At 46.3% G+C, this 12,486-nt stretch overlaps 2 protein-coding genes across 4 annotated transcripts; one reads left to right on the top strand and one right to left on the bottom strand.

The window, feature by feature from the left end:
- Positions 1-614: 614 nt before the first annotated feature.
- Positions 615-2,406, top strand: SELENOH (selenoprotein H). 3 transcript variants are annotated; one of them, XM_053562623.1, is made up of 5 exons: positions 615-755; positions 862-1,015; positions 1,095-1,240; positions 1,389-1,518; positions 2,234-2,406. In XM_053562623.1, exons 2-4 carry the CDS (start codon positions 894-896, stop codon positions 1,487-1,489), a joined length of 369 nt encoding a protein of 122 aa, XP_053418598.1. In that variant the 5' UTR covers positions 615-755; positions 862-893; the 3' UTR covers positions 1,490-1,518; positions 2,234-2,406. The 3 variants fall into 3 exon arrangements, with proteins under 3 accessions (XP_053418598.1, XP_053418597.1, XP_053418599.1); XM_053562622.1 differs by having other exon boundaries at positions 641-741; XM_053562624.1 differs by having other exon boundaries at positions 687-775.
- Positions 2,407-3,127: 721 nt separating this feature from the next.
- BTBD18 (BTB domain containing 18) lies at positions 3,128-11,154 on the bottom strand. The gene is made up of 2 exons (XM_053562621.1): positions 11,031-11,154; positions 3,128-5,142 (listed from the first exon to the last, which is right to left on the bottom strand). The coding sequence occupies exons 1-2, from the start codon at positions 11,152-11,154 to the stop codon at positions 3,128-3,130; spliced, it is 2,139 nt and encodes a 712-aa protein (XP_053418596.1).
- Positions 11,155-12,486: the final 1,332 nt, after the last annotated feature.

Genomic DNA, 12,486 nt, shown 5'->3' with positions numbered 1-12,486 from the left:
GGTTGCAGTGAGCTATGATGATGCCACTGCATTCAAGCCTAGGCAACAGTGAGACCCTGTCTCAAAAACAAAAACAAAAAGCCAAGGTGGGGTGTGATGGCTCACACTTATAATCCTAGCAGTCTAAGAGGCCAAGGCAGGTGGATCACTTGAGGTCAGGAGTTCAAGACCAGCCTGAGCAAAGCAAGAAAAATTAGCTGGGCCTCAGGGCAGACCCCTATAGTAACAAGTGGGGCGCTGAGGCAGTAGAATCTTTGAGTTCAGGCGTTTGAGGTTGCTGTGAGCTAGGTTGAGGCCACGGCACCCTAGCCAGGGTGGCCGAGTGAGACGCTGTCTCAAAAAAAAAAAAAAAAACGGCAACTGCAGAGGAATTGCCCACCTCCTTAGTGTAAAAAACGAACTTCTTTTCTTTTACCAATACTGGGCATCGATCTATCTCCAGGATTACCAAATAGGGTAAATCTAGCGTCTTAATCCTGGAGTACAGACCGCACGGAGTTACGCTGTGGATTTAGGCTGGGATCATTCTAACAATCCCAGGGAGGAGGGTTTGCGGGGTGGGTTGTGGCGCACACCATTTAGCGCAACGCCTAGGTATAGAAAAGCCCGTGAGCGCTCGCCTGTAGATTTCAGCCGGTTGGTTTGGTCTGGCGCTCCCCCTCCCCGAGTGCAGAGTGGTTGTGCTCGTCGATCCCGCCCCCCGGAGGCCTTGCGGGACGCACGTTTTGCTCATGGGGAGAGGTTTCCGCTGTGGGGTCAGAGATTGTAAACTAAGGTTTGTAGGTTGGGCGGGTTGAACACTGCTCAGTTGCTGCTCAGTGTTCGCGTCATCACCTATCCTCCTTCTGCCCCACCACCCAGGTCGGTTCTGTTCCCGGTCGGCTCTAGGCTCTATGGCTCCCCGCGGGAGGAAGCGGAAGGCCGAGGCCTCGGTGGTCGCGACGGCGGAGAAGCGAGAGAAGGAAGCGAACCGTGTGGAGGGAGTGGAGGAGGCGACCGTAGTGATCGAGCATTGGTGAGGACCCTGTGGAGTCAGGAGCCAGGACAATGGAGTCGCAGGCCCCAGTCTCTAATTCCTCCCGTCTTTTCTCTAGCACCAGCTGACGCGTTTATGGGCGCAACGCCGCGGCCCTGAGTCAGGCGCTGCGCCTGGAGGCCCCGGAGCTTCCAGTGAAAGTGAACCCTGCCAAGCCCCGTAGGGGCAGCTTCGAGGTGACATTGCTGCGCCCGGACGGCAGCAGTGAGTGGAGACCGAGTCTTGGGTGGGGAAGAGGGATATGGGTCCCCAAAAGCAGCAGCGCAGGTCTCAGAAACCGCGGCAACCTGAAGATTTTGGAGAGGAACTCGTGGATGCCAAAGTAATGTCGCTTTATTCGGTTCTTTGCCAGGTACAGAGCTCTGGACTGGGATTAAAAAGGGGCCTCCGCGCAAACTCAAATTCCCTGAGCCTCAAGAAATGGTGGAGGAGTTGAAGAAGTACCTTTCGTAGGAGTTCTGGGCAGAAGTCCTCATGCTGAGGTTTGAAATGGGGTGGGGGGACATTCATGGAAGGGAGGGAGAATGCACCTCGGTTTGGCTAGTTTGAAAGCAGTCCTACCATTTTACAACTCACTTCCCATCTTTCATTGTCTTTTATTGCCTTTGAGCTAAATTGTAGAATACTAATGGTAATGTAAATAATTCTTTATAGACCTTCAGTTGTGTCCTTTGCATCTGCTTTGGAGATGCAGTTGGTTGTTGCCCTGAGAATATGGACCAATTTTTGTGTTTGAAATAGCCTTTCCCGTGGCCCATGTTTTAATTTTTGAACCAGTTTTTAAATTCTGTTGCTTCGCTTACTGAGTGAAACAAAATCTTTGGCACATATTTTTGTACTTGTATGAGTTTGTGATTTTCCTTTTTCACTGGCAGAATCTTTCATGTTATTTCACGTACTCTTACCCCTATGCTCGTTTTTTTTTTTTTGTTCTTAGTGTTTTCTGTTAATAGTGCCATATGATAATACTGCACTATAGCACTGTCACTACTGGTTACAAGGATTTGACCATGTCTCTCAGTAATGCTTCATACAGTGCTTTAGTGTTCTCCTACACTTATATATTGAGTGAGATATGGGAGAGGGATGCATTCTTTCAGTACCTAGGTTTGTGAGGTTGGGGCTGGTGAGGAATGTCTTCCTTGGGCCTTGATTGCTTGGATCCCTCCTCTAACCTTTCCCCTTTCACTTTTGCAGCTTTCTGTCCTGGTGATGTTGGAGCATTTATGACGGTACATGGCCAAACTTAAGTCATGTGCCTGAAGCCATGGTCTCTTCCCTTCCAGAAATGATGGTTCAGTTGTGAGGCAACCCTCTAGTAAGGCATTGCAAAAGTTACTGGATTTGGTTTAATAAAAGTTGAAATAAAGCATTTGAGTAATAAGAGTAAACCTGAAATGTATATGTTAAGAGATGGACAAAGCCAGCTTTATGGGGTTGGTGGTCCTTGTATTTTTTTATAGCTCAAGGTAAACACCTGACCTGGAACTGCTAGGGTCTCTGGTAAAGCATGTGAAATGTTTGTAAAAACTATGCAAGCAGAGTAATTAATAAAAAAAACTCTTTTTCAACTCACTTCTTGGAAGTGATGATTGAAGTACATCTTGCTAGACTTTACACACTGGCAATGAATAAGCCCCACACACATTAGGCACCCAGCATCTTATCACTCCCACCAATTTAGTGTTCTGTCCCTTACTGCTTCACACATTCTGGAACACTTGTTTACATAATCCCAACACAGAAGGTGGTTCTCAGCTTTTCCTGAATTAGCAGTGACCAGATGTCTTATGATCTGAGAGACCTGGCCTTGGCTGTTAACTATACCCACTAGAATTGGGGACCATACAGTTTGTTTTACTTGTCACTAAATGGAAAATAGATTACAAAGAAATAAGATGGTTCAAGTTCATAATTTTCTACACATGGTACTTCTTCTGCTTGGCTCCCAAGGTCTGGGGTGGGGGAGAAAGGAACCTAGGGTATATCTGCCTCTTGTGCTAAGAGGAAAGAGCGTGTGCTAGCTTCTCTGCCAATAAGTCTTCTACTAGCCAACACTTCCCACCTACCCAGGGCCCCTAACCCCTTCCACTACGTTAGTATATCTACCTCTGTTTCTGACTCTGAGGAAGGGTCAGGCCATACAGAGGGGATACTAGTGGGTGCTAGTTTCCCCTCTGTTGTCCAGTCCACCACATCAATCTCTTCCTCTTCAGAGCTGGCAGGAAGTGGGCTCAGTAGCTCAGAGTTACCAAATACCTCCTTGCCTGCCTCTGCAGCAGGGTATAACACCTCATCCATAGTTAGGGACACTTCCAGACCAGTGTCTGCCCAGTTTGAGCAGGAAAGTGAGAGGTCCTCATAAGACCTTTGGGGGGGAGTGTTAAGGGAGTCAACGTCGAGAAGTTTGTCTCCCTGACCATCCAGTGGCTGGGAGCTAGTGATTTCAAAGTCTGGAGTCCAAGAGCCACCCACTGAAAGCACCTCTCCTTCATTCATCTCAGAGGGCATGACAAGGGAGCTAAGGGGCTCAGGTGGCTTTTGGTTTCCATCAACAGGTTCCTTTTCCAATCCTGTGAGCTCCCTGGGCCAGAGTTCTAGGTCTGGCAAACACCATTCTTCTCCTTCAATCCAGTTCTTTGCTGTTTCTGTCAGGTGGTAACTAGGGGTTCTGCAGCCCTCAGCTTCAGGACTGTGCAGAGACGCTAGAGGTGGTTCAACGTCTGAGCCACAAAGCATGAAGTCCAAGATCTCTTCCAGCTCACTGGTGGCAGCAGCACTTGTGATTCGGTACTCCTCAGCTTCACAGGGCTGTCCCAGCAGGGTTGTGTCAAAGGCATAGGTCTCCTTGCAGTCTATATCCAACACAGGTTCCTTACCTACCAGCTCTAGACTGGACTCAAACTTTGATTTCACCACTGGGTGGTCTGAGGAGTGGCTAGTAGAAAGCAGAATGTCTTGTATCCTCGGACACACAGGGGAGTCACGACACAGTTCTAAACCAGCAGATGATACTTCTTGCTCTTTAACTGAGGAAGGCTGAGGCTCTACTAAGTCTCCAGGTTCTGGAATCTGGGGGCTATCCTGAGAATTTTTGAGGGGAGGCTCTTGTACCACCTCCCAGCAGGTCCCATTGACAATCTTGCGAAGCTTCACTCTCCCGACCTGCCCCTCCTCTGCAGAGTCTGAGTTAGGTGCCCTGTTTTCAGGGCTCCTCTTCTTATTCCCACTTGTCTTCCCAAGACCACATTGGCTTGGAGTGCTCTGTAGAGGACTAGCTCTTCCCGGTTTCTGCTTATCCTCTGGTGCTTCTTTATTTATACTCTTCTGCCGCCACAGACGCCGGCCAGGGGCTGCAGGCACTGAGCTGGGTCTGCTTAACATGCTGGAAGGATTCGATGTACAGCTATCAGGAGATGGCTTTGAGCGACTCAGCCTGATCTTTCTGGGTAATAGTCGCTCATCCCCAGAGGGGTACAAACTGGGTGGGGAAAGTGCCGTAGGACCAACAGCAGGGTCATTCTTATTCTCTTCTGGCCCCTGACTGTGGCTTGATGGTAAAGAGCTTTTTTCTTGTGGAGCTGGGCAGGCTCTGGCCTTCCTCTTGAGCAGAAGCGTGCCAGACAAGTCTTCTGCACTCTGTCGGTTGTTTTTCTCCTGAGACCCCTCCTCCTTGCCTAAAGACTTCAATCTCACTGCCCCAAGAGGACAGGGGGTCTGGGTAGCAGGCAGTGGAGTTCGAGGTCGGCGGTTGGGTACCACCACTCTGGCAGAGATTGGTGCAGCAGCTGGTGGTTGTAAGCACTCTCGGTTTAATCTTCGGCCCTGAGGAGCCTTCACCAACTTTCCACCCTCAAGCTGAAGGGATTCTAGCTCAGATACTCGGAGCTGACGGGCAGCAGAAAGCACATCTTGGGCTTCTTCTCGAGATACTTCCATCTCTGAGGTATACAGGAAGTCCACCAGCTTCCTCAGTGTCCTGATCTTCAGACCCCCCAGCTCCAGAACCACCTTCCGACCCTGAGCTGGCCTTTCCCGTTCTAGGCGCTCTGTGAAGAAGGGGCTGCAGGCTGACAGGATGCAGCAGTGGGCTGGGACTGCTTCACCTAAAGAGAAATCGAAACTTGTTATCTCATGTAGACTGGCATGTTTATGGGCTAAGACAGAAACTACCCATGTGCTCCTCATTTTTATTTGTACTTACTTACATAGTTATATATTTTAAGAGACTGTATCTCTTTCTGCCACCCAGGCTGAAGTGCATAGCTCACTGTAACCTCAAACTCTTGAGCTCAAGAGATCCTCCCATCTTTGCCTTCTTCACCTCCCAAAGTTCTGGGATTACAGGTGTAAACTACCATGGTCCAGTCCTGCCTAGTCTCTTACTTTCCCTCCATGGAACTTCAAGTAAAAGGAGAGACTTGTTCCTTCTGCCATTACCTTTGCCTAATTTAACTAATTTCTTTACCTTTAAAATCTAGCTTAGATATCACTTCCTTCAGAAAGCCTTCTTCACACCACAAGTCTGGATTAGTTGCTCCTGGGCACAGAGAGGTACTCTATAGCTATCATAGCACTTACCTATCTGCATTGTAATCGTCTAGCTCCTTCGCTGAACTGTACATTCTGGGAATAGGGACCATGTCTGTCTTGCTCACTGAGGTATATTCAGTGCTTGATACAAAGTAGAGGATCAAATACTTGCTGAATAAATTTTATCAACTCATGAGAATTTAAAGAATTTTATAGAAGCAGCTTCTGGTCTAACAGAGCATGAGATTTGGAGGTAGACCATCAAGGGTTCAATTTTCTACTGCCAGGCAGTTATCTGTTCTGAGCCATCTTCTCATTTTATGGGCACTTCCCAGGCAATTTCACTGAGTCACTTCCATGGTTTCAATTACCAAAAACTTGCTGCTGACTGCCTGATCCATACCTCTGCCTAGATATGCCACAGCCTATATGTCTATGTGTATGCCTCACAAGCACCTCCACTGCAACTTTTCCAGAAAATGAACTTATCATTGCCTATCCTCCAAAGCCTCCCCTATTTTCTGCTTCAAAACAAGGTACCCACCATATTCCCACCACAGCTAATCAAATGTCGGGGGGGGGTTTGTTTGTTTTTTTGAGACGGAGTTTCACTATGTCAACCTGGGTAGAGTGCGGTGACGTCACAGCTCACAGCAACCTCAAATTCTTGGGCTTCAGCGATTATCTTGCCTCAGCCTCCCAAGTGACTGGGACTACAGGTGCCCACCACAATGCCTGGCTATTTTTCTGTTGCAGTTGTTATTGTTGCTTAGCTGGCCCTGGCTGGGTTCAAACCTGCCAGCCTCAGTGTATGTGGCTGCGCCCTACCCACTGAGCTACAGGCACTGCCCACAAATGTCAGGTTTTGTTTTTTTTTAAAGCTAATACTTTTGGAGTCCTTATTATGTACCTTACTGTTCTAAGGGTTTTACCAGTATTAATTCATTTAATCTTCATTGCAACTCTAAAAGCTACTATCATTACAGATAAGTAAATTGAGACACAGATAAATAACATGCCCACATTACATAGTAAGTAGGAAGGACAAGATTTGATCCTATTGAGTCTGGCTCATAGGATTTTAACTACTTAAGTTCTGTAAATTCTCTTTAATAGTCTATTCATTTTTCTCTATTCTCAATGCCTAGTTCAGGCCACCATCTCCTCTCTCTTGGATTACAAAACAGCTTCCTATCTGGGCTGATAATTACTGGATAATAACCATCCAGTAATTCTTACACATTTTGAGTGTTGTTTCTAAAGAAATCTGATCGTGACCTGCTTAAAACTGCTCAAAATATTTCTCAGTATCCTATGGACAAGACCTACTTTCTTTAGATGACACTTCATACCTAACATGATTGCGGTTTTTCTAGTCCTCTCTGGTCAGACTATCTCTTACAGACTCTGTGCTCTAGACATACTGGACAATTTAATAACCTTTGTCACATTTATGAACCTCTGCACCTTTCTGTTCTCTTAGCCTGGAAAAATCTTTCCTTGTTTCCTCCTTTTTTTTTGTTCTCAGACCTTACCAAAGGGGTTATTTTCTCCAAGAAAAGTTCCCTAAACCTTGTCTTCCAGCCTCCCCAAATCTACAGGATGCTCCTCTTTTATGCTAAGTCAGCCTACACTTAACCAATTTTGTATGTGTGTGTGATTATTATTATTATTATTTTTTTTTTTTGAGAAACAGTCTCACTCCACTGTCCTGGGTAGAGAATCATGGCATCATAACCCAGCAACCTCAAACTCCTGGGCTCAAGCAAGCTGCTTGCCTCAGATTCCCAAGTATCTGAGATTATAGGCACCTGCCACAATGCCCAGCTAATTTTTCTACTTTAGCCTTACTCTTGTTCAGGCTGCTCTCAAACTCCTGAGCTCAAGCAATCCACTGCACTTGGCTCCGCAATTATACCTTTAATATACTGAATGTACTGGACTTTTTTTTTTTTTTTGTGGTTTTTGGCCAGGGCTGGGTTTGAACCTGCCACCTCCGGCATATGGGACCGGCGCCCTACTCCTTGAACCACAGGTGCCGCCCTGTACTGGACTTTTGAATGTTTTTCCTTTACAAGATTTCCTTCCAAGAAGGCACTGGACATTTGAATGTCTTCCCCTTACAAGATTCCTTTAAGAAGGAGGACTTTATCTTAATACCGTGTGCTTAAGATAGCTCAGTATTTGCCATACAAAACTGATACTTTAGTTTGAATTAAAGAATCTCAGCTCCTCACTTACTAAGAGAACCAACAGGCAAGTCACTTTCCCCACGGCCTCAATTCACTCATCTGTAGAATTTTAACGATATAACCATTACTTAACTTGCAAGGCTGTTATAAACTAGTAAGACACTATACTGTCCACCATGTATGTACTCTGGAAACCATAGCATGCTACACAATGTTGGCTGTCATAATCTTTTTTTATAAATGAAGAAACTGAGCCCCAGAGAGATGAAGTTAGTTGCCCATTTGACAGTTACTGAGTAACAAAGCTAGAAACTCTGAGCCCCTGACTCCTAATCTTGGGCCTTTTACATTATACTACTTCATGCTGATTTAACGTTACCAGTGTCAAGAGAAGGGGTGGAAATAAGCTACACATTTTTAACTCTAATAGCAAACAACAAAAATCATCAATATGAGATTTTAAAAAAATCAAGCAATAGGGCGGCGCCTGTGGCTCAGTGAGTAGGGCGCCAGCCCCATATGCCAAGGGTGGCGGGTTCAAACCCAGCCCCGGCCAAACTGCAACAACAACAAAATAGCTGGGCGTTGTGGCGGGCGCCTGTAGTCCCAGCTGCTCGGGAGGCTGAGGCAAGAGAACCGCATAAGCCCAAGAGTTAGAGGTTGCTGTGAGCCGTGTGATGCCACGGCACTCTACCCGAGGGCGGTACAGTGAGACTCTGTCTCTACAAAAAAAAAAAAAAAAAATCAAGCAATAGTTTGCCAAGAAATTGAGAGAATATATAATAGTATCATCTAACAGCAGTTCTCAACCTGTGGGTTGCGACCTCTTTGCACTGTATTAAAGGTTCGCGGCATTAGGGAGGTTGAGAACCACTGATCTAATACATCGTGGTTAATATATACATACTTTTTTTCTATTTGTTTTTTTTTATTTTTTGGAGACAGAGTCTCACTATGTTGCCCTGCGTAGAGTGCTATGGCATCACAGCTCACAGCAACCTCAAACTCTTAGGCTTAAGCTATTCTCCTGCTTCAGCCTCCCAAGTAGCTGGGACTACAGGTGCCCACCACAATGCCCAGCTATTTTTTTTTGTACTTGTGATTGTTTGGCAGCCCTGGTGTATGTGGCCGGTGCCCTAGGCACTGAACTACAGGGGCCAAACCTATATATATATATTTTTGAGATGGAATCTCACTATGTTGCCCTCATTAGAGTACTATGGCATCACAGCTCACAGCAACCTCCAACTTCTGGGCTTAGGCAATTCTCTTGCCTCAGCCTCCTGAGTAGCTGGGACTACAGGCGCCCGCCACAATGCCCAGCTATTTTTTTTGTTGTTGTTGCAGTTTGGCCGGGGCTGGGTTTGAACCTGTCACCCTTGGTATATGGGGCCAGCATCCTACACGCTGAGCCACAGGCACCACCCTGTTGCATTTGTCATTATTGTTTAGTAGGCCTGGGCTGGGTTTGAACCTGCCAGCCCCAGTATATGTGTCCAGTGCTAACCACTGAGCATGGGCACCGAGCCTATGGTTAGTACATTAAAAGCATCCTTCTAACTGCTTAACATATGTTAGTTCAATCTTTATAATCATCCCACTGTATTATCCATGTTTTATAAAATTTCTATGCTTACAAAATTTTACAATTAATTTCATTTTTTATGTTTACTCTTTTATTTTTTTGGAGACAGAGTCTTACTCTCTTGCCCCAAGCTAGAGTACTCAGGTGTTAGCCTTGCTCACAACAACCTCAAACTCCCGGGTTCACGTGATCTTCCTGCCTCAGCCTCCGTGAGTACCTAGGACTATGGGTGCCTGCCACAATGCCCAACTAATTTTTCTATTTTAGGTGGAGACAGGGTAGGCTGTCTCAAACTCCTGAGCTGCAGCAATCCAACCGCCTTGGCCTCCAGAGTGCTAGAATTATAGGTGTGAGCCACCACACCTGGCCTTAATTTCATTTTTTTTTTTTTTTTTTTTTTGGAGAGTCTCATATGGTCACCCTAGAGTGCCTGGCACCTTTAGCTCACAACATCCTCAAACTCTGGGGCCAAGAGATCCTTTGATCCTCCTGCCTCAGCCTCCCAAATAACTGGGACTACAGGTGTCTGCCACAATGCCCAACTATTTTTTGTTTGTTTTTTAGAGACAAGGTCTTGCTCAGGCTGGTCTCAAACCCCACCCGCCTTGCCCTCCCAGAATGCTGGGATTAAAGGCATGCGGCACCATGCCTGGCCCTCCAATTTCATTTTTCAAAAGAAAGACACATAATCACAATTTCACTTTTTCTTTTTTTTTTTTTTTTGAGACAGAGTCTCAAGCTGTCTCCCTGGGTAGAGTGCTATGGTGTCACCGCTCACAGCAACCTCAAACTCCTGGTCTCAAGCCTCAGCCTACCATGTAGCTGGGAATACAGGCGCCGGTCACAAGGCCCAGCCATTTTTTGTTGCAGTTGTCATTGTTGTTTTAGCTGGCCCAAAGTGGATTCAAACCTGCCAGTCTCGGTATATGTGGCTGAGTTACTCACTGAGCTATATGGGCACTACCACACAACTTCACTCTTAAAAGCAGTTAAATAGTAACTGCCCAGAAACAAAAAGCTTTTTTTTTTTTTAATGATTTTTAGTTTATTTATTTATTTTTGAGACAGAGCCTCAAGGTGTTGCCCTGGGTAGACTGCCGTGGCATAACAGCTCACAGCAACCTCCAACTCCTGGGCTCAAGCGATTCTCCTGCCTCCGCCTCCCAAGTAGCTGGGACTACCATGCCTGCCACAACACCTGGCTATTTTTTTTTTTTTTTGGTTGCAGCCGTTGTTATTTGGCAGGCCCAGGCTGGATTCAAACCTGCCAGCTCAGGTGTATGTGGCTGGTGCCGAGCCTTGATTTACTTTTTGAGACAAGAGTCTCAAGCTATTGCCCTGGGTAAAGTGCCATGGTGTCATAGCTCACAACAATCTCCAACTCTTGGGCTCAAGCGATCTTCTTGCCTCAGTTTTTCTATTTTTAGTAGAAAAGGGTGTCTTGCTTTTTTGCTCAGGCCGGCCTCATACCCGTGAGCTCAACAATCCAGCTGCCTCTGCCTCCCAGAGGCTAGGATTGCAGGCATGAGCCACTGCACCCGGCCAACAAATAGCTTTTTATCAAATAGTTCCCAGTGGTCAAAGGCAGTAACATTTTCCTTGTTTTGTGCTTCACTCCCTGGCCCTACATTCATTTTATCATGTCTATGGCGAGTTTTCAGTTGAGTTTCTGTCAGTCTCTTACCTTCTGCCTGCAGAAGGACATCACAGAACACACCACTCTGCTGCTGGTGATGAAGCTGAAGAAAAGCTAACCGGAGGAACCTCGGGTTCCTGTATAGGATTTTGGGACTGGCAGGAGAGCACATATTGGTAATATCTTAACAAACCTTCTAGGTTTCACAGATCAGATCCCTGTAGGCGAGATAATACATTTCAGAGGTGCAGTTGTAACTAATTTGTTTTTTTGTCTTTGAAATGGCAGGGAAATTTTGAAAGTGAGAGGTAACTATATGAGCTGAGGAAACATCAGCCCAGAAATCATGGTGAGGGTATCTCAGGAAAGAAATCAGCATAGAGCAGCGCCTGTGGCTCAAAGGGGTAGGGCGCCGGCCCCATATGTCAGAGGTGGTGGGTTCAAACCCAGCCCAGGGCCCGCCAAACAACAATGACGGCTGCAACCAAAAAATAGCTGGGCGTTGTGGTGGGCGCCTGTAGTCCCAGCTACTTGGGAGGATGAGGCAATAGAATCGCTTAAGCCCAGGAATTGGAGGTTGCTGTGAGGTATGATGCCATAGCACTCTATCCAGGGTGACAGCTTGAGGCTGTCTCAAAAAAAAAAAAAAAAGAAAATCAGCATACTGGCTCAGGCTTGATTCTGGGCTCTATTAATTAGCCTACCTATATAATCTCATGCAGGTGACCTAAGTTCTCCAAGTATTTTCCTCATCCATGAAATGGGAATGATGTACTTACCTTGTAGGGCTCTTTTATTTATTTATTTATTTTTCAGTTTTTGGCTGCTGGGTTTGAACCCACCACCTCCAGCATATAGGGCTGGTGCCCTATTTCATTGAGCCACAGGCGCTGCCTCCTTGTAGGGCTCTTTTATTTATTTATTTTTTTGAGACAGAGTCTCACTTATTAACCCTCGGTAGGGTGCTATGGCATCACAGCTCACAGCAACCTCTAAATCCTTGGGCTTAGGCGATTCTCTTGCCTTAGCCTCCCAAGTAGCTGGGACTACAGGCGCCCGCTACAACACCCGGCTATTTTTTTGTTGCAGTTTGGCTGGGGCTGGGTTTGAACCCACCACCCTCAGTATATGGGGCCGGCGTCTTATCCACTGAGCCACAGGCACTGCCCACGTAGGGCTCTTTTAAAGATTAAATAGGTCAGTGAAGTTAAAATTGCTTAGCACAGTCACTACCTAGCATAAAATAACTACCATCCCCCAAATGATAGCTATATTATCATTGAGACAGAGTCTTGCTATGTTGCCCTCCATAAAGTGCTATGGCATCACAGCTCACAGCAACCTCAAAATCTTGGGCTTAAGCAATTCTCTTGCCCAGGCTCCCAAGTAGCTAGGACTACAGGAGCCCACCACAATGCCCAGCTATTTATTTTTGTTGTTGCAATTGTCATTGTTTTTTAGCTGACCCCGGCCGGATTCAAACTTGCCAACTTTGGTGTATGTG

The sequence above is a fragment of the Nycticebus coucang genome, chromosome 14, assembly GCF_027406575.1.
Source record: "Nycticebus coucang isolate mNycCou1 chromosome 14, mNycCou1.pri, whole genome shotgun sequence".
Lineage (NCBI taxonomy): Eukaryota > Metazoa > Chordata > Mammalia > Primates > Lorisidae > Nycticebus > Nycticebus coucang.
The sequence above is the reverse complement of the archived record's forward strand: the minus strand, read 5'-3'. Positions and strand labels throughout refer to the sequence as shown.